Source organism: Neopsephotus bourkii, unplaced genomic scaffold (genome assembly GCF_033783945.1).
Source record: "Neopsephotus bourkii isolate Nb327-2 ecotype Australia unplaced genomic scaffold, CSIRO-AGI_Nbou_v1 NB_1120, whole genome shotgun sequence".
Taxonomy (NCBI): domain Eukaryota; kingdom Metazoa; phylum Chordata; class Aves; order Psittaciformes; family Psittacidae; genus Neopsephotus; species Neopsephotus bourkii.
Genome location: NW_026901606.1, coordinates 4,343,640 through 4,364,862, shown reverse-complemented (window position 1 = coordinate 4,364,862; position 21,223 = coordinate 4,343,640). Strand labels below are relative to the sequence as shown.

Sequence of the window (21,223 nt, the reverse complement as noted above, 5' to 3'; positions counted from 1 at the left end):
AAGGTCCTTTCCAACCCTAACTATTCTATGATTCTGTAATATGTGCGTGTTTGTATTCAATTGAAGCTGAAGCAATGCTAAAATGCAAGACCTTTTTCAGTGGTCTAACCAGAGCTAGATCTAAGAAGGCACTGTAACCTCTGTTTATACGAGAAGCCTTTTAGATGAAAGTTTTACACTACTTAGAATTACAAATGAATTAAGCAGGACATCAGGGATGATACAGAAAATTATTATCAACAGCACTGGAAAGTGAAATGAGGTTTAAAGCATCCTCTTGTCTATGAAAAGGTCTTATGAAATAACACCTATCCTCTTTAGATACAGCATGCAAGAGTGAAAATTGTATTAGAAGACACCAGATGTTACCTTAGATTATATTGCCAAAATTAAATATAAGAAATAAGAAAACAGTGACTTAATTTTGGGTTATGTCTTAAGTGTTAGTTTGTTTAGTAAGACATTTAAAGCACGTACCTTAAACGTGACATGTGTATCTGTAAGTAGAGGTCCTTCCACTTCAATAATTGGTGTTGACTGATCTCTACTGATTACATGAATATTCCCTCCTCCTGTAGGATCCATCCCATCTGCCAAGTTATGAGCTGCTGTACCATCTGTGGTATTAAGTGCTTTAGCCAAAGTATCAAATGCCCTGAAGAAAAAAAAAAAAAGGTAAAAAACAATGAAAGAGTGCTTCCTTGTACCCCAAAATAACTGAGAGCAGTGGTCAAAATAAGCGCTATAAAGCATTCTCACCAAGAGGTAACCTATACAGGAACTGTTTGTGCTAAGGTAAGGTCAGACTTTTCATTACAGTCTGGCCCCTCTATACTGTTTGGACATTAACAAAAGGAATAAATCTGCCCATATATAGCTGCTAAGAAATGTCTCCTGTGGGGCGGGGGCGTACTTTTTACTACTGTAAATCCTGCTCTGAAAGTTTTATGCTAATATTTATACTAGTAAATCAGTCTCTTGCACTTGCCATTCACTATCCCCTCCTTCTCACCTTGGAATGTTTAATGGATTAAATGATGATTGTAGACCAGATGCACTCAGAACACCCAGCAGTCCCTGTCCTTTATGTCCAGTTTCTTGGAACAGTGGAGAATAGAGTGGTTCTCTTCTATGCAACATGCCTGAATTTCCTTTCCCTTAAGATGACGTGTGGCCAACACTCCTGATCTCACAGTACAGACAGAGCCTTAGAAACCTTATGACAGTAACAGAAAAGAGACTAGTCCCTGGACAGCTTTATACTCAAACTGTAGCTGGCCGTTGCCGAAATAAAGCAGTGTACATTCCCTTCTTACGGTAACAAGAGCTTAGATTTAAGAAGAATTTTGTGCTCCAGCTTCAGACCAGTGGATAGTATTACGGTATAGTGCTGTTTATCCAACATTTTCATCAAGATGTTATGGGGAGGGGTTTTTGGAATTATTTTTTCTGCTTTAAAGAAAGAGATTTGTGAAGGATTTGTGAATACCTTTTCACTTACTTGAAGAGTTTAAATAAAACACTTAAGAGCCTGAAGTTAAGCTCCTCTTAAAAAAAACTCCTACTTGAAAAACAATGGACAGTTTTGAGGCCAAGTATTCTTCTTCTGTCACTATACTGCAGATCTGTATTGTCCCTCAAAACCCCTAAAAAAAACCCCCAACTGTAAAAATCTCAATCTCCGCTGAAAATATTAAGATTCCATGTTCCTTTTTCCCATTTGATTTATCAATAAAGACGACTTCAAACTCTTTGTAAATATTAAAAAAAAAAAAAAAAGATGTTTACTCATCTTAGTTCAACATTTTCCCCACATTTCCCCCATACCAGCAGGTATTATGGCAGCACAATCTCAAAATGAAATCTGCACTAATACAGACCCCTAAAAAGGAGGGCTAAGGGCACTCTGCAGGAAAAGCTTCCGTATCAAAAGCCTATCAAATAAAACAGTACTGAAGTGTTGCTATTCGCAGAGTCTCTCAAGGTCACAAACTAATCATTTATTATTTTTCTGAGTACGAGATCTGCTTTAGCTCCAGAACGTGACCTTGATAACGCAGGGGACAGTTTTCCAAAGGAGGACAACAGCCAAACCTGGGTTTCTAAAGAACTGGGTTTGTGTTTCAAAGTAGGGGGCAATCTCTACTGTGGTTGGTGTCATGGTGCTCATTTACTTCAATGAGTTAAGTATACACCATACAAAATAGAAATTGCTAAATAAGATGCAAATATAAATGCATACCGTGTAATCTCACTTGCAGATTGCTCTTCTTGTTGAACTTCAGAAGTATCTCCATTATTTAGTGACTCACTGAGATTAGCAAGAGATGTTACAACATTTGCTAATGTTCCTAAAGCACCCTGGCTTGTTTCACCCTAAAAAGGAAGAATCATATTAGTACATCACAGTTATAGGTAAGGTATCATACATAAATTTTGCCCACTTTTAATCTTTCTGTTCTTTTTCCTTTATGTACCTTTTCTTTCCCCCTGAACACCTAAAGGAAGAACAATTCCTCACAATGATCTTTAAACCCTTTTGTAATCATCATTCCTAGCCTCAGCTGACATACCATGTGGGGAACTACATGTGGCTGACCTTCTGCAGAAATATGCCCATGAAAAGAAAACCTGTTCCTGTTAATCAGCTGATTACCTCCTTTTGTACACATCTTCACACTTATCCCAACTTTATCTTCCCAAGAGCAAGAATTATTTGTCTCTGTGTACATAGCTAAAATAATCCATAATCTGAAGAAATTAATATATATGTTTGGAACTTAACTGAAAGAATAATACCTTGGAATCAGCAGCTAGGAGGACTGTACCATCATCCCTGATCAAAGGCTGCTGGATATTCACAAGCATTCCTGGATCAAGAAGACCTGCTGACCTGTTCAAAAGCATAAGTCATCTGACAATCAGTAGCATTTTACATTAATAACAAGAATATGTAACAATCTATGTCAGAATAAAAGGGATTACCATTTTTTTAACAATTTAATGAAACTCAGAGTTTATTCATCCAGAGTTAAGCCTTTCTGAGACAGTTTCCAAAAAGAAGCTTGAAAGACAAAGACTAGAATGTTTCCCTTTCCTCTGCAAAAGCAATGACAACTTCCCAGATATCCTCTCATTTGCTTGTTAAGAAATAAGTTATGCTGACATAAAAAGTTATGTCAAGAAAATGTATTTTATATTCGAAGATACAGTCATAAACAGTCATGTAATCAAGGTCTGCATAAAACTTCTGCTGCCTTTACTTCTGTTTCTTTTTGACCAAACATCCCTTCCTGCTGCTGTGCCTAACTTAGGGATGGAGAGCAAAGTCTTTGAAGTCAGCAAGGATAAGTTTATTTGTTACTCATATAATACTCCAAGTCTGCATAACCCAATACAAATGCAGGCATGACAGGTTCAGGCTGCAGGGAGTTTATAGTTTAAGGGGTGTGACACTAATAACTAACATTGTGAACTACCACAGGCAGCAAATCATCATGTGTTACGTGAATCTGAATCTTACACAAATAGTCACACTCAATGTCTCTAATATTGTTTATAGGACTGTAAGGGATCTGTAGCACAAGGAATCAAACACGTCTGTGAGCAGTACTTTTGAGCAACCTGACTTGCAAACAAGAACACTGAAAAACAGTTCTCCAGGAAATGTGCAGCCCAATCTTCCTAACCAGTGGCAGTGCCATTCGTTCAACAAAAGATATATATATATAAACCAAACTAAACATATATATACACTGACTACTGAGATCTGGTGTCTTCAGGTGGCTATTATCCACTCAAAAACTACAGTTTCTAAACCATGGTATTTAACCTCGAATTCTTTTTTTATTCTAGTCAGAAAAAGACAAATCTTGCTTCTATTTATTATGATATGTATTTCCACAACCACTGCCTATGGAGACAACTGAGAGCAAAGGAACTATCTTGCAGTATCTTCTATACAGTAAAATGAAGCTGCTGTTACTGAAATTGGTCTCTTGGGACCTGAATCTCAAGAGTCAGTCACTGCAGTCTGTTTTTTAGATCTTTAGGAGAAGGAAGACAGAGTCTGCCATTTGCAGAACTGATTTCAGAGCAGTGAGAACCTGAATGCATCACACAGTAAACCTACACGCTTTTTGCTTGAATATCACATATCCGCCATATCTGTGCTTTGACCTGGCTGGACAAGAGCCAGCTCTAAACTGAAAACCACCCCTGTACTCAGACATAAAAACCTTCATGAGAAGCAACAGTCTAGGTTGGTGTTGGTAATGGGAATAGATATTTGTGAATTGGAGCTCTTTTCTGTCCAATTCTTAGAGCAGGGCAGGGAGGAATACAGGTGTGCCTGCAAAGTCATATGCACACAAACCTTAAACTAGAGGGGTGACGCTGAGGTACTCACCGCGTCCCATCTTTATCTGCCACAAACGTTGGAGTTGCTATTAGTGGGCTTCGAAGGTCTTTCCTGATATAGATTTTCTCAGTGGAAGCTGCGCAGTTGGTTGGTTTTTCACGCTGCACATCAAAAGGCTTTCTTTCACTTTGAACCGCTACATAAAGACAGAAACATGCTGATTTGAAAGGAAATAATTCAACGCAAAATACAACAAGAAAGTAAAACTCCCACGGCAGAATTCCAGCTTGCACAGTTATGACTGTGTACCAGCTCAGTGCCAAACTGGAAATACGAAGATTGATGAAACACAGGCTCCAATTTTACTATACCTATGATTATGTACATTTTTAACTAAGTAAGTCCCAGGTCAATCATTTGCTTTAAGTTTTGCTGAACTGGAGTCACAGCTTGCTATTTCATTGGCATTTAATGAGATAGGACATTCCAAAAACTGTGTTTTCAAACTGTTTATTTATTTTTACAGGTAAACCTGTACCTAAATGTTAGGTAGATGCAGCCATACTCTGGATGACTTAGAACAGTGTAAACCCAGAATTAACCCCCCCCCCCAAAAAGTCAAAACAGGCAAGCTACATGAGTGATGCAGGTTAATTCCATGATAGGAAAACCACTCCCACCCATTCATTCCAGGAAAAACTGTTCCAAAACCAACCTCTGCAGAATTTGGAATATTTCTACTTGACAACTGAAAAGAAATAAGCTCAGTCTCCATTATGCCAAGCAAGTGTAGCAAATCTTGTCATGAAAACAGTAAGAAACTGTAACTTGCTAATGTCAAAGGAAGTGAAAAATGCATCTTTATAATATTCAGGTATTGTTATTAAACAGATTACAGAAAGTTATCTGGAATCTAAGTGGCTGAACTTTACAGACTCCTCTATAGCTTGGCATAACATTCAACTGCATCAATTTTTCATTGGAAAATGAGGATAATAACATGAATAAAACACTATGAAGATAATATAAAGAATTTTTAAACGTGTTCTACTAATATTAATTCTCACAACACTTTGCCAATGTAAGGCATAATATAAATGGAGACAATATTTCTGCACTATTCATTGTACCAATTTATCATACAGCAGTTATTGTTCTAGAAGATTAATATTAGTAACAAGCAAACAAAAGAATTCAACCCTCCCCCACAGCCCTTTTGAATGTAACAGTAAAATACATGGATATACCTCTCTCTGACCTCATAACCAGCAAGCATTACTTAGTTCCAGACTTTATTTTTGTTAATCCTATTACTGTCAGCAAAATCTAGGGGCTTAAACAGAGGTATATGCATTTTGTTGGCTTGGTAGATACATAAATATTAATCAGAAATCTGACCCAAACCCCAGTGAAGTCAGTGAGCATATATTCTGATCATACTGGGATAACAAAGGTTTAGCTTCAGGAAATGCAGCAGTTTCTCTTAGAATCATAGAATAGTTAGGGTAGAAAGGACCTTAAGACCATCTAGTTCCAGGCCCTCTGCCATGGGCAGGGACACCTCACACTAAACCATGTCATCCAGGGCTCTGTCCAACCTGGCCTTGAACACTGCCAGGGATGGAGCATTCACTACTTCCTTGGGCAACCCATTCCAGTGCCTCACCACCCTTACAGTAAAGAACTTCCTCCTCATATCTAACCTGAACTTCCTCTGTTTCAGTTTTAACCCATTACCTCTTGTCCTGTCACTACAGTCCCTAATGAAGAGTCCCTCTCCAGCATCCTTATAGGCCCCCTTCAGATACTGGAAGGCTGCTATGAGGTCTCCACACAGCTTCTCTTCTCCAGGCTGAAGAGCCCCAACTTTCTCAGCCTATCTTCGTACGGGAGGTGCTCCAGCCCCCTCCTGTACAAATGTACCCCCTTACAGTCAGCACACTGTGTGCAAAGCACAACCATCACTGTAGGTCTGGAGTTCCAGAGTGCAAATACAACAATGATCTCCCTATTTACAGCTTAAAGTTCTGCCTCCCTTGAACTCAGTGGCTGGAACTTACCCTGCCTAGATTAGAGTAGGAAAAGAAAAGTATTTGTTGCTTCACCTTAAATTCTCCAAAAAGTTATCACAAAACAACCAGATAAAAGGCTTCATGAAGTGTTGGACTGAAGAAGCAGACAGGTGCTATAAACTGGAAACAAAATACATTGAAAAAGGTGTTTGGATGCTAGCACTTCAATTGTACAAAGCACTGCATACAAACAGGAAAGCATATTTGTTTAAATATGGCACTTTCTACAATGCCTCGTAATACAATGCTCACAAACAACTCACATCAACATTTTTAAAGAAAAATGACATCAACTACTTTCTATCACTGGTTGAAAAAGCAGCAAAGATAAACTAGAAAGAAACCAGATTCTGAACACAGAACATTAGACTCACATTTATGTCCATCCATGTCATAATATTTTGTATTATAAGCATACACTGTGGTTGCAACATGCATTTTAAGTGAAGCTTTAACTGAACTCCGCGAAGACTGCAGTAATATAGACATGGTTCAAATCACTACTGCACCTCAGACATAAAATAGTAATAAAAGAAAGGTATAGTAGATGCTCTGGCTGCCAAAAGTTCTGTTTCCTTCAAGCAACATGCACTGAAATGGAGAGAACACACTAAAAAATAGTAATCCACATATTTATTGTTTGGTACGCACAGTGTCACATCGGGTACTTAACACTCACATTCCATTTTCATGCCCATCTCTAGACATTTTCTAAGCCTACAAAACTGGCAGCGATTCCGATGGTGTTTATTGATGATACAATCCTGGTTGCTACGACAACTGTAGGTCAAATTCTTCCTCACACTCCTTTTAAAGAAACCTTTGCATCCCTCACAACTGACAGCACCATAGTGACGACCTAGGAAACATACATATTGTTATCAGGTGGAAATTACTTATATTTTAGCACAGAAATATTTACGTTAAGTAAGTAAAACATTGTAAAATTCACCCTTTAAATTTATTTTATATTCTTACCATCATTTCGGACCACGAAAGCACTGTTAAAGTCTTATAGGATGTTTTTTGTTTATGTGTTGTCAGGGCTTTTTAGTGGGAAGTGGAGAGGTGAGAGGAAGGCTAAGCCTATTTCTGAACGAGAGGCCTGTGAAGTAGTAGTTCTCATTCTGGACAAATACAGATGCAATTCTATCTGCTGTCACAGATCATATAATACATTAAAAGAACCTACAGGCTGAGTCTAAGTAATTTTAGAATATCAGCAATTTTACAATAAAATTTCAAATGCAATCTTTATTGAAAATTCCTACACATATGAATTCTGGCATTGTTTTAATTACATAAACACTTTCAAAAATAGAAGTGAGACAGAGACAAAAAGGTGACTTCTCCATAGCATGACAGCAGAGTCTGCTTCCTTGGCTAATGTAGAAATTTTACCTTATAGGCTCCTTGTTAGATCCATGTAGATGGATCTGAAACACTGAGGACTCCCTTGATCTCTACTTGCCTTTTTTTCTGATAGTAAAAGACCAAAATCTACCAGGAAGTCTTAAGCTTGTTGGGGAGCACTAAGAAGTGTTTTCCTGGAGCAGGTAGACTTTTCTAGGTGCCATGCTAATTGCATGGCTGTTCATACCTGGGGTTGTTCTACCTGACTATGCTTCAAGTAGTCTCAGTTACCAAGATCTATTAAATCATCATTGTCTTTCAGAACATGCCAATTTATCATAGTCCAGTTGAAGTACAAACTAATATTCTTCCAAGCAGAGTTTAAATATTCTGTGTGTACAAAGTATACTGTTAGCTTTTTCCATTTTAGATTCAATTGCTTTTTCCATGAGCATGGCTAGAATCAGTTAAAATACATGAAAACTCCTCCGTTCATCCCAGTCATCCTTTCAACCAAGTTTCTTGAATGCTACTTTCTATACATCCTTACCTGATGCTTTATCGCCACAAACTACACAATATTCTACTACCTGGGGCCGCTGAACATCAGCTTTTCCCAGCAAACGTTCCACAGAAGCAGAGTCTGTCACTATCTAAAACAAAATTCCAAACAAAAAGAGGCAATTAGCCAATATTTTCTTCTGACATGAAAGTAAGGAGCTCTGCCTACAGAGCAGTGTATCAGCTGAGAAGAGGTGGCTGGATTTGAGAATGACATATGGAATAAAATAAAGTAGTATAAGTTGCAAGTTAATGAGAGTTTTTACTGTCAACAGTGAGATTGTTGCAATGGTCAGAGCAAAGCAAATTCCAAATAAACCTCCTAGCTTTGTTCAGTACAAGTTTCCTCAGTTGTGAAGTCAACAATATTCTTCCATTCTTTTAATTACTCTCCAACAGCTGCTATATTTTAGCCAAAGATGGTTGTACTTCAGATGTGGTTCCCATCTATCTCTTCTCTAGCTATTAGGGGTGTACGGTTCAGAGGGGATAGCCTGAAGCTGAGATCCATTATAAAAACAGCTTAGCTTCCAAAGGCCTTGGATTCCAAAGCATCTGTTCAGAACATACCAGAGAAAAACTAAAAAACCCCAAACGCCTAAAATCCACAAGCAATAAACCACCCCTCTGCAACATCAGGTAACCATTTAACATAGTGAAAACCATTTTCAAAGACTGTTGATACAATTTTTACTTATGTAAGAATGATACTTCTTGTAAAACATTCTCCATTGCAAGAGTAGCAATAGGGATAACGTGCTTTTTATTTCTTTTTAAAGACTACCAGGAAAAAATCTCAAATTTCACTAGAGAGATATTCTTGTTAATAGAATTTGTTTTGCAAAGTTCCCATTGGTCTATTATGCTCAAGACCCACAAACAACTATAGCAGTGGACAGCTTCTGCTCCAAAGAACTTTTATGGCAGTCTCTTGATACATTGATACATTGTGAACGTAATTAGTTTGCTCAGGTGAGTCGTATCTCTGTGTATCTGTGAGTCTTGAACAGACCATTTGAAATCCAGGGCACTCCTCACAAGCACCATCTTAAGTACTTGTGTATCTCTTTGGAGTTTTAATGAGAACACCCCACAAAGGGTGATGAGCGCAATGGAATGCATGAGGAATGTGAAGACAGGGAATAATGAGGCCTACAACTAGAATGGTCTAATCCATGTCAGTAGATCTTTACAGAACTGTTGCAATTTGTCTTAAAACAATTAGACTTAAACAACCTGAAAACCAGTAACTGAAAAACAAAAATCTGTGGTCTATCTCAATTACTACATTTACCTGAATTCTGCCTGGCACGATGTTGTCTGTGGTGGTAAAGATAAGCTGTTTGGCATTAGATGTCTCAGGTGTTGCCAATATCACCTTTCCTGCACCAGTTCCATCTGGGCTGGCTAAAATAAACTGTTGCTTTGGAGACACAGCTGAGTCCACTGCTGTCACTATTTGGATTTTTTGACCTGTTTGCTGATCTGTCACAATCTGTAAAAAATATTGAAGAAATTTATGAGCCACAGTAAACCTTATGTTTTAAAACCTTTCATTCTGTCTTAGAATGATAGTTGTCCTTGTTATTTATTATTTTGCTACTTCTACATTTATTACACTGGTGCAAAGTTATTGCAGCTACCTACGTAAGTACAAAACAGTAAAATCAAACCAAATACAAATGTATGTATGTATACACATATGTATGCGTATCTATACACCTACTGCATAGAGTGAAAACACTACACAGCTCTGAAAAGCAGGAGTCTGCTATTGTTAATAATCTTGTAATAGCATTTAACTGTTCAAATGGAGTTAGATATAGTGGATCCCAGACAGAATACACAAAATGCAATGTGAAGGACTGCAGCTGATGAATGGCTGGTGTATATGCAGGGTACACTCTGCCTAGTGAGACAGCAGCACAGACATTGCAGAGAATCATAGAATATCTTGAGTTGTAAGGAACGCAATAAGGATCATTAAGTCCAACTCCCTGCTCCTCACATGACTACCCAACAGTAAATCAAGTGACTGAGAACATCGTCCAGACACTCTCTGAACTCCAACAGGCTTAGTGCTGTGCCCACTTTGTGGGGAGCATGTTCCAGGGACCAACCACCCTCTCTGTGAAGAACCTTCTCCTAATGTCTAACCCGAATTTCCCCTAACACAGCTTCATTCCATTCCCTTGTATCCTACTGCTGGTCACCAGAGGAGATCAGCACCCCCCTACTCCTCTGCCCCCCTTGACAAAGTTGCAGAATTACAGAAAGTAAGACATATGCTAATATATAAATAGGAAGATGATGCTAATGGTTTTATGAAGCCAGAATGCCTTAATAAGGCATTAGAACTACCCTAAGCAGGAGCTGAATTACAGAGCTGATGATTTTTCTAGATTACAAAAACTCTTTGGGAAAGATTAATCTCATTTTGTGACTACAAGCCCAAATAAACCTGCACAAAGGAAACAGTACTCAAAGCTGGAATGAGGCTAGCCTGCTATTGAATTTTGGACTAGACAGAACTTACTCTTTAGATTCTTATATTTACAGAATAGAATAAGCCATTTTAGGACTCATACACAGAAATGATTCAGTGTGTAAGTATACAGAGTCTACAAACATAAAGCTCCAAAGAAGCTTAAAGGTGTAAGTACAACCATTACCCCTTGGTCTCATTGTTTTAAAACTTAAATTGTTAAGCTCCCCAGAGATATCTTCTCTCTGTCAAGAGCTCTTCAGCCTCCATTATTTTCATATAGATTTTAACTAAAGGGACAATCCACAGTGAAATCTAATCTTGGACTATGAATGACACCACTATAATACTGCCTGTATTTGTTTTGAGGAAGCAGGAATACTCTTTTTTCATAGAATCACAGAATGGTTAGGGCTGGAAAGGAACTGAAGATTGTCTAATTCCAAACCCCCTGCCATGCACAGGGACATCTCACACTAGACCACGTTACTCAAAGCTCTGTCCAACCTGGCCTTGAACACTACCTGGGATGGGGCATTTACCACTTCTTTGGACAACATGTGCCAGCGTCTCATCACCCTCAAAGTAAAGAACTCCTTCCTTATACCTAACCTGAACTTCCTCTGTTTAAGTTTGAACCCATCACCCTTGTCCTATCACTACAGTCCCTGATGAAGAGTCCTTCTCCAACATCCTTATAGGCCCCCTTCAGACACTGAAAGCTGCTCTGAGGTCTTCTTCTCTCCAGGCTGAAGAGCCCCAACTTTCTCAGCCCATCTTCATATGGGAGATGCTTTAGTCCCCTTATCATCTTCATGACCTCCTCTGGACTTGCTCCAACAGCTCCATGTCCTTCTTATGCTGAGGACACCAAAGATGCACACAGTGTTGCAAGTGGGGGTCTCATGAGAGCAGAGGATCACCTCCTTCAACCTGCTGCTCATACTGCTTTTGATGCAGCCCAGGATATGGTTGGTTTCTGGGCTGCAAGCACACACTGAAGCTGGGCCACGTTCAGTTTCTCACCTACAAGTTTCTCGTTCATCCTGATAATCTCCTTCATCATGGAGTTGTATGCTCTTTTCAAAACTATCAGTGATGTAAGGAGGCAGATTATTCTGCAGAATTCAACAAAAGTTGCAATGTGAACACCTACCTTACAAATGCTAAATATTCATTATGTTTCAGTTATACATGTTGTGAGAACATTTACCTTGCAATGAAATATTGCTATATACTGATAATGGTTACTCTATCAGACAACTGTATCAAAATTATAAACCTTCCATCATAACAGAATCTTCAGAATCAGCATGTGAAACAATAAGGCTGACTGATTCCACCTTTTGGTGATAAATTTAAGGAATAACATCTTAGATAAAACACATAGCTAAATGCTGTAGCTAACTGAATAACATCTCTCTGGGTGCTGTCTGTAAAGAAAAATCATAAAGACTTCTTGCAATTTTACATGGATCAGATATAAGTACTGATGATGATAAATAATTAAGAGAAAAAAACTGGCTGAATAAGAATTGAATGATATTTAGGTTTAGATATATTTAGATACCAGTATATTTAGGTTCATAAGAAAAACTAATGATGTATGTCATTATGCATGCTGCAATTTTAATCTTTGAAAATAACATTACAGAAAAAAACGTATCATGTCTACTAAGTATAATGACAATGTCTAAATCATTTAAAAAACCCATCCACTCTGATCAAGACACTTCCCAAGAAAAATCCATGCTGTGATGTGGGCTGCATTGCCAGGAGTGATCCAAATGTCCTGAGTACAAGACCTTCTTCTCCAGCACCACTTCTGTCAGAAGTACATGGGACTATTGTACTGGCACAGAACAAGGTAAAGGAAGGCAAAAGCTAAGTATTGCAATACTGCAACACTTTGGTAACATTAATGCTTGACAATTCTTGCATCATTTGTCACTGCATACATTCTGATACATTAATGGTATTCTTCTATTATCTATGAGTAACAAGGACCTACTGTGCAGCATTCCCAAAGGCTAACTTTACCCTAAATAAGTTCCTAAATATGGCAGAGAGAGGGAGAGAGGAATGCCCTTGGAGATTATCTTAGGTGTTGCATTGACAACATCTAGCCATTCACTATGGCTGAAGATCAGGATATTTGTATACTTAGGCTAAGTGTAACCTCTGGAAATATCCCTCACTGACCACATCATCAATACAATTAATACAGCCAACTAGTCATCACCAAATAGATGCTGAGGGAGAAAAACAATCCTACTTTGAATTAAAAATGATCTGCTCTCACAAAATTTAAAGAAGCCTTCCATAGACTTTAACATGCTTTCGTATAAACCTAAGTGGGAGGAGGATTAAAAACCAGAAGCTGTAATAGTTACATATTCAATGGGGTTTTACCTGAATGCGTTGTGGTGAAGCTACAGAGGAGTCTGTGGAAATTATCTGGATACGCTGGGAAGGACTGGTCATCACTGGAGATTCAGATAGTGAAGTCTGAACAGTCTGCACCTGTAAAAAATGCATAGAATTGTACTTTGCTGTTACAGTACTGAATGCTTTTAGAAATACATATATTTAATAAAGATCAGATGGCCCTATAGCGTGGAATCTAAATTTATCAGAAAGGTTACAGTAATTAAACAAACTTTTATTTGTTTTTAATGAATTATCAGTAGATCGGAGTTTTTTTTTTGGCAACAGAATTAATCTGATGGATGACCAAAACCAGAAAACCAACCACCACCAGTCCCCACTCCCCCAAAATAAATCACTGGATAATTGCTATGTGATCCTTCAGCTCACTGAAATGCAGAAATTCTTTTATCAACTTTTGATTACACATTCGCCTCATTTTTTGCTTCTGTAAAATCAAAAAGCACCATATATACAATAAGGTATAAATCTAAATATTTCACCTTTTAATGATTTTGCAGTATTTTATGAAAAACTTCTTAAATTCTCAAGTAGCCCACTTTTAGAAAATCTTTCCCTATGCCCCTGAATAAAGAATGTTCTCAACCCCAGGAACATACATAAGAGATACACAGAACCTGCTGGAAAAATGCACAGAACTCCTATCTGATCAAACTGGCTTTTAGTTTTAATGTCTCCGACCTCATTTCATCTATGAAATCTTCTGAAAGTGTGATGTCTGTACAGCTCACTTGGAGAAAACAGTGACTTCATTTTGAAAAGAAAGCTCCCCATGAGGCATCAGTGTGCACTCACAGCCCAGAAAACAACCCTGCCCTGGGCTGCATCCCCAGCAGGTTGACCAGCTAAAGGCTAGATTTAGATTATATATAAGGGAGTTCTTGGTATGAGGGTTGTGGGACAGGGTGCCCAGAGAAGCTGTGGCTGCCCCATCCCTGGCAGTGTTCAAGGCCAGGTTGGACACAGGGGGTTGGAGCAAGATGCTCCAGTGGAAGGGGTCCCTGCCCATGGCAGAGGGTGGGAGCTTTAAGGTCCCTTCCAACCGTTTCCATGATTCTATGATCTGTGCAGACATATGGCCAAAACTAGGAATATCACAAGCTATTTTTATTAAATCCTTTTTTAAGCCATCTTGGAATGATTTATAAAACCTTGATAGCTGGACAACAGGGTAGTGTCAATTTAGTCACTGCATGAAAAAATCTTGATTATATAAGCTTTCCTGTTCAACATACAGAAAAGTAAGTTTGTGATGTTTAAATATTCAAGTACATATATTTATTAAACTGAAAACAATATTTTAAGCTTCTCTTGGTTGAGAAGATACAGTGCACAAATGGAGAATAATTAGTGTAATATCAATGCTTTAGTGTGCATGTACACTTTATTTACAGACACCTTATGTGTATTTACATACACTATGTGTATTTACATACACTCTACTTACATACACATGCATACATACTCATGGTGTAGGACTCTGAAATGCAAAATTTTACCTTTTTGTAGGCTTGACTACTTAATACTCAGGAATAAGAACAACTTACTGTTCTTATATTCCTTAATACTCAGGAATAAGAACAACTTACTGTTCTTATATTCCTTAATACTCGGGAATAAGAACAACTTTCAATTTCAGCTGGCTACTAAAAATCTCAGGTTTATTTTCCAGACTGAAAACACATGCCTTTGGTTGACAGAGAATGACCACCATGCTAAAATAAACCAAATCAAATGCAAAAAGGGAATATATTTTTTGAAATACATAATTTACAAGAGTGAGGGCAAAAAAAAAGAAAAGAAAATCTTCTGTCATTCTGTTCAACAGCTGAATTTCCACCTTGAGCACTATCAGACGCATACAAAAGATCAGAATGGATAAATATGCAATGCTTTACCATGGTCCTACCCAGTCAACTGCACCAAATCTGATGTCTTAGGTAAAACAATACATATTAAAAAAAGGGCAATTAAAGAAAAAAAGGAGGAATAGTAGTTCAAGAATATGCAATGCTCTAAAAAATCTTTATGAGATATTTACAAAGTTAACTTCAGACAGCTCAAATACTATGGGAAAAATTAAGCCATCGTTAATTAGACTCCCAGATAAATTGAATCAAAAATATTCTGAAAGCAAATGGCTTGTAAGTACTTGTATCAGGAAGATAATACAGTTTAACTTTCTATTAGGCCCACTTTCAGGATTAAATTAACAATGACTATTCTGGTCTGTTGTTCAGAAGAAACATAATACCACAAAACCTGTATTATGCTTAAAGCAGCTGCTCTGGGAGCTGTACATGCAAGGACCTCATCCCCCAGTGTCAGTGATGGGATGTTTCTGTAATTCTGAAATATACTTTTAAGAATTAAATACAATTCCATTTCTTTAAAACTGGAAAGTCTTGAGTAGGACTTCATCTTCAAGAGATGAGGAAAGAAACAAAGCAGGCCATATACCATAGAAAACTTCACTGCACCACATTAGTCAGAGGCTTAATCAACAATCTTTTAAAAGTAACTACTAATACTGTGAATTAGCCAATAGTCAGAAAATAATACATATGATGTAAGATAGCTCAAACCCCGCTAATTTCTCTACACAAAACACATTTTAAGAGATGTGAAAAATAATCTGCTTTAATACACGTAGTACTGTTTTCTTCATGGAGCTCCCTAGCTGTACACTGTACAGGTTCTAGTACTTACAGTGTCAAATTCTTCCTGCAGTCTTATTTACATTTTTCCTCATCAAACCTCTGAGGGCATAACAATCCGAGACAAATGTCGAGGTCACTTTTAGTCATACCACAGACATTTTCATCCAGTCTCCACTGCTGAGTATTCCAATCACAGAAAGCAGTCAGTAATGCTTTAAAATGCCCTCTCTGTGACCCTGTTCCTCTGAAGGTCAAGTGTTCCCTGTAACCAAGGAAGCAGAATCGATGTGTTCCTGCTGTTTTGCCAGCTGCTGAGGGAGTCTGTCTAATAGTAAGATTAATTTCATCTGGGAAAGACAGTCGTGGGTTACCGAACTTTCCCTTCCTCCTATTCTCTGTTCTTAAGCCCCTCACTTTGCTTATTCTCTGTGAGCTGTAAGACAGCAAAATGGAATCTGAGAAAAGAGTTGGCCTGTATCTTGAATGAAATTCAAATCAGCAAAATTAAAAGGAAAATCCACCATGTTCCCTGTAGAGCATCTCCAGCCTTACTTATTTTTGCATTAAGGCTAAAGTATTTTTTGTGCTTTTCAAAAGTTACTCAGGATGAGGAATTGCTAAAATTCCCTCTGAATCCCCTAGCTCCTCCTTCTCTGATCACATGAACAGCAAGCAAAGGCAATTGCAGACATTAAAAATGTCACTCTCTCACCCAACATATTCAGAAACGCAACAAGCAACACCGCTACAAAGCAGAAGCATGTCACAGCAATGAAATCATTTGAAACCATTACAAGGACAATTTTACAAGGTCCTAACAATACACCAAGTACAAACGTACACGCAATACTGGAGCATGCTCAGTAACTTTGTGATATATTCACAGTTTCATAGGAAACAAACCTGATGAACCTTGCTCGAGGAAGAAAAACAACATATGGCCTACCTGCATGACAGTGATTTGGTGCTTGGCGTAGTTTTCCATAAAACCATGCACTAAAGGCATAGCAATTATCTTGAAAAATCGTGCAGATATAACTAAAACTGCCAATATTTGCCTTAACTTGTTTGCAACTTGTCTCTCATCACTGACAATGTAAAATTCAGTGCATAATTCTTTTTCTCCTTGCATTTAATTTTCCTCAATGAAAAATAAGATACTCTGAAAAAGCCTCATTTTTTAAGTCCAGTGCCAAGATCCATGTTACATTTTCTCTGAAAAAATGAGCACAAACATAGAATTTTAGCATACCTCAAAAAACTTAGAAATGTATTTGACTGTATTAAGAACTGTATCTGACTGAAGACACAAATAGAAGGTAGACAGCCATTCATAAAGAAATGGTTCAATGTTAATACAATCACAGCATTAATTAATTCTTAATGAGATAATGCTGCTTGTAACTGCTTTTCCATGAACAAAGTTTTCATGGTGCTATGCAGTGAATTTAATTTAAGAAGGAGGTGAATACTATAAAAAGTTGAACCACTGGCCAGGAAGAAATCACAGAGCTTCATACATTCGTGAGATGGAGCGATCTCTCCAGTGGCAAGATAAACCCATCACACTATGGTACAACGGTGCATGTCCTGCACAAGGAATTACAAATGTCACATAGTCTACGTGCCTCAGATGGGATTACAGCGCTCAAGTTCTACCAAAAAAGTCTAAGGTTTGCCAGTATTTCCACAGGGTTTTATTTCCAAGCTTGGTTGGCGGAGTTTTCAAAAACTGTGGCTTGCCAAATTGATACCTGGGGCCCAGCAAACTAGAGTGAAAATGCATTTGTTGGTTGTCAGTGACACTTTAGAGCTTTTTGAACTGACTCCTTAGATGTTACTTCCAGGCTCTTCAGGAAGCCATTTTCCACACTATATCAAAATAATTTTGTTATATCTTCCATAGATATCATATTTATTTTTTTTTTAAGGAAAAATGCTATAAGGAATCTCAAATCCATCTCTGGAAGCACAATGACACACATTTCCTTCATAAACAAGGCTGCTTCTTAAACTAAAAATATTTTTTAATATCCAGAAGTAAGGTTAGTTCAGCAGGTCAGTAAAAACTAATGCCTAAAAAGTGGCCTTGACTACAGGTATCTTAGCCTATTTGCCCTTAATTCTTTATGAAATCCCTTAATTGTGTAATCATGTGATAAATGAGAGTAAATTTAAAGGGTATTAAACCAAGTCGTTTTAAATAGACAAAAAATCTATTTTATTTTTTGACTGAAGTTTGCAAACTGAAGGAAATAAACAGGTTATTTTCTATCACCATGATCACATGCAGTTTCAGCATTTATAAGTTGATGCATCCACACTTCAGTGAATATACATCAAGACAAGACATTACTTAACAACTAGATTTTGTGCTCTTTTTGCTCATATTTGTAGGCAGAAAATAAAAAGCCTGATTTAAATGAATCACCCTACTGTAAATTCAATCTAAGTGAACTTCAAACACTGTTCTGGATTTAGATGACAACTCAAGAGATGAGCAGAAACCATTTATTTTCCAAAATGGTCAAGCTAATCACCAAATGACCAGAAATTTTGCTGCATTAGTTTTTAAACAATCCACAGCAAAGCCAAGCTTCTCAATAATGCATGCTGAACTTCCTACTTGCATTCCTAATACGGAGGCCACCAGAATAAAGTAAGGTAAACAGACCACATATGGGTTGTGCTGGTTTCTTGTTTGTCCCCAAGTGTAAAGCAATACTGTTCTATAAAGATTTTCTGTTCCATTTATGCTTAACTGTAAACAGCAATTTGGGCTGCCCAATATGATCTTCATTTCAAAAGCTGAGATACCAACTGTTGTGATATCATCTGTCACTCACCTCAGCCACCCGCTGAGTCTCCACTACCTGCTGAGCCAGCACCTCCACATTGGTTGCCATGGTGAAACAAGATCATTAGAGAACCTGTTTGGAAAGATGCCAGCAACTTCCATCAGGCACAAAATTAGGTTTCTTTTTATTATTAAAGAAAGCTCTGATACGACTTTTTGATCATTTACAATACTGTTTGACATATAAGAAAATATGCCATGGATGCGTGCATGTGCACACATATATACACACATATATGTACAGTACATGCATACTGGAATGATACTGTTCAAAAAGCTGAGGCACATTGTTATCCTTTTACTTTATAAAGGCTCTAATATACTATTTTTACTAATTCAGCTGCAGAGAAGACACGTTAGTTTCATAAATTAGAAAGGACTGAGTGTCAACTACTCATGCAGTTTGTGGAATTCAGATCTTTAAGGTGCTTTCCTCAACACAAGGGAAGAGAAACCCTGGACTGCTTCTACGCTACGTGCAGAACAAGGAAACAGCAACCTAAGATTGCTGTTTTGAGCAAATTTTTATTGAGTCATTCTGTAAAACTGCCATCGTCTTGCACAATGGGGGAAATAAACTTTCACATCTAAAATGTATTTTCTATTGTCTAAACTAGTTTTATTATAATGTGATAGTATTATCACTCTCAGGAGAAAATACTGCAGAATCATTTCATCCTATTTTGAGTGCCTGCACCTTCAACTTCACACTCTTCAGGGTTATAAAAAATGCCACAAAGTGAATAGAAAAAAGGAAGAAAAAAACCCCAAAACAAAACAACCCACATTTCCAATATGTTTTTAATGACCATTATTAGGGTTGTGTTTCTCCAAGGGTAAATTTAATTCAGATTACAAATTCATGCATCCAGTTTTTAATTGTGACTTGGTCATTACAGAGCCAGAGTTCAGATTCTGACCCAGGCGTAGGAAATGAAAACGCAGCCTGAATGATGACCCATTTGATGTTTTATTGAAAACCTTCTGGTGGCACTTGCAAAGCAATCATTTAGCATAAAAGTAAAAAAAAAAAAAAAAAAAGATGAACAGCAGAAAAACATGTAACAGAAAAATGCATCCATGTCTCTAGCACATCCCTTCCCCCCCCAACTCAAGTGCAACTTCTGCAACATTAATACTGTTGAAATGTCAAAATTAATTCTGTTAAAAAGATTAAATCATACTGTGGCAAATAAATGTGAAAATTATTCTGTATATGTCAAAGGAAAACTATTCTTAACAATGCATAATCAAAATTGAGATTTGCCTAAGGAAATCATGTTTATGCTGTTTTTTTCATGCAGCTTCTCATTTTTCTTCAAGTGTTTTCAATTTGTGCCGTGAAGCATTTCCACCAAACCCATTTAATATTGAAGCTTGTGGATGGTTTCTCAGTGGTTCAGTAATTCCTTTCAGTGTTTTCTCCTATTTTAAATTCATTTTTTATGTTCAGCAAGGAAAATAACCATATGCTTGTGGCGTGTGGTTTTCCCAGTGTTTTAAGAAGCAGGAAGCTCTAAAGATGAGATACTTTGTTCATAAGAACACCCTTCTAAGACACAATGAAGTTTTTGTTGTGGTAAGTCTCTGACAGATTTGCTGTCGGTGTTGTTATCCATCAAGGATTTTTGTACTTTCGACCTTCCCAAAACAGCAATAAGCTGAGGCTATCGGATCAAACCCAACTGGAAGCCCAGAGACTGTACACAGCCACACCGAGTAAACGTGTTAGTGATGCTCATGCCTAGAACGTGACACAATGCAAAATCAGCTTCCTAGCAAACCCCTGAGCAGCAGAGGTCATAAAGGGAAAACAAAATAAAACAACCCACAAAACCCAAGGCAAGCCAACAAAACCAGTGGAGCCTAAAATTTCAAGGCAGCCGGCCAGTATCTTCAGTGTAAGAGAGTGGCAGCCGCCTTAGCACGTTTAGACACTCTGCTGTCCCATGCAGCAAACACCCATTAATTTCTGTCCAAGCTGCAGTGACTCTCAGTGGAAAGCTATACCCTCCGTTTGAGACATTCTGCGGGTATGACCCTGCCAGGATGACACGGCGAAAGGCCGAACTCAGGCTCACTGTCCTGAGGGAACGTGTTCACACTGCCTGCCCGGCTGCATCCTCTGCGGTCTGGAAAACCGGGCAGGAAGGGCGGGTCTCGCAGGCTCGGCTCCGCCGGGCACCCCCGCTCACTGTCCCTGTGGCAGGAGCCCGGGAGGACTCCGCGCGGCAATGGACACGGTGCAGAGAACGAGGGAGCCCCGGCTCCCCGCGCCGCCGCTCCTCCAGCCCCTCCTGACGGCCGCGTCCTTCCCGCCGCACCGGCACCTGCCCCCATTGGCTGTGGCCGCCGACGCGCCAGACCCTCGCACGCCGTGAAACCACACCCCTCCCGCTCCAGCCAATGACCTCACTGAAGACGCAG

At 38.3% G+C, this 21,223-nt stretch overlaps 1 protein-coding gene across 5 annotated transcripts in view; it reads right to left on the bottom strand.

Moving 5' to 3' along the window:
• NR2C2 (nuclear receptor subfamily 2 group C member 2) overlaps window positions 1-21,223 on the bottom strand; it is a 32,631-nt gene that overhangs the window by 9,801 nt on the left and 1,607 nt on the right. For 2 of the 5 annotated variants that reach the window (XM_061362508.1, XM_061362512.1), the window contains exons 2-11: window positions 18,786-18,869; window positions 13,244-13,354; window positions 9,641-9,841; window positions 8,336-8,438; window positions 8,077-8,175; window positions 7,112-7,291; window positions 4,409-4,556; window positions 2,800-2,893; window positions 2,243-2,376; window positions 478-655 (exon numbers count right to left, since the gene is read on the bottom strand). In XM_061362508.1, coding sequence (XP_061218492.1) covers window positions 478-655; window positions 2,243-2,376; window positions 2,800-2,893; window positions 4,409-4,556; window positions 7,112-7,291; window positions 8,077-8,175; window positions 8,336-8,438; window positions 9,641-9,841; window positions 13,244-13,354; window positions 18,786-18,845 — 1,308 coding nt within the window. In that variant the 5' untranslated portion in view covers window positions 18,846-18,869. Of the gene's footprint in view, window positions 1-477; window positions 656-2,242; window positions 2,377-2,799; window positions 2,894-4,408; window positions 4,557-7,111; window positions 7,292-8,076; window positions 8,176-8,335; window positions 8,439-9,640; window positions 9,842-13,243; window positions 13,355-18,785; window positions 18,870-20,806; window positions 21,059-21,223 lie in introns of those variants that run through there. The other 3 variants (XM_061362509.1, XM_061362510.1, XM_061362511.1) reach the window with 3 other exon arrangements.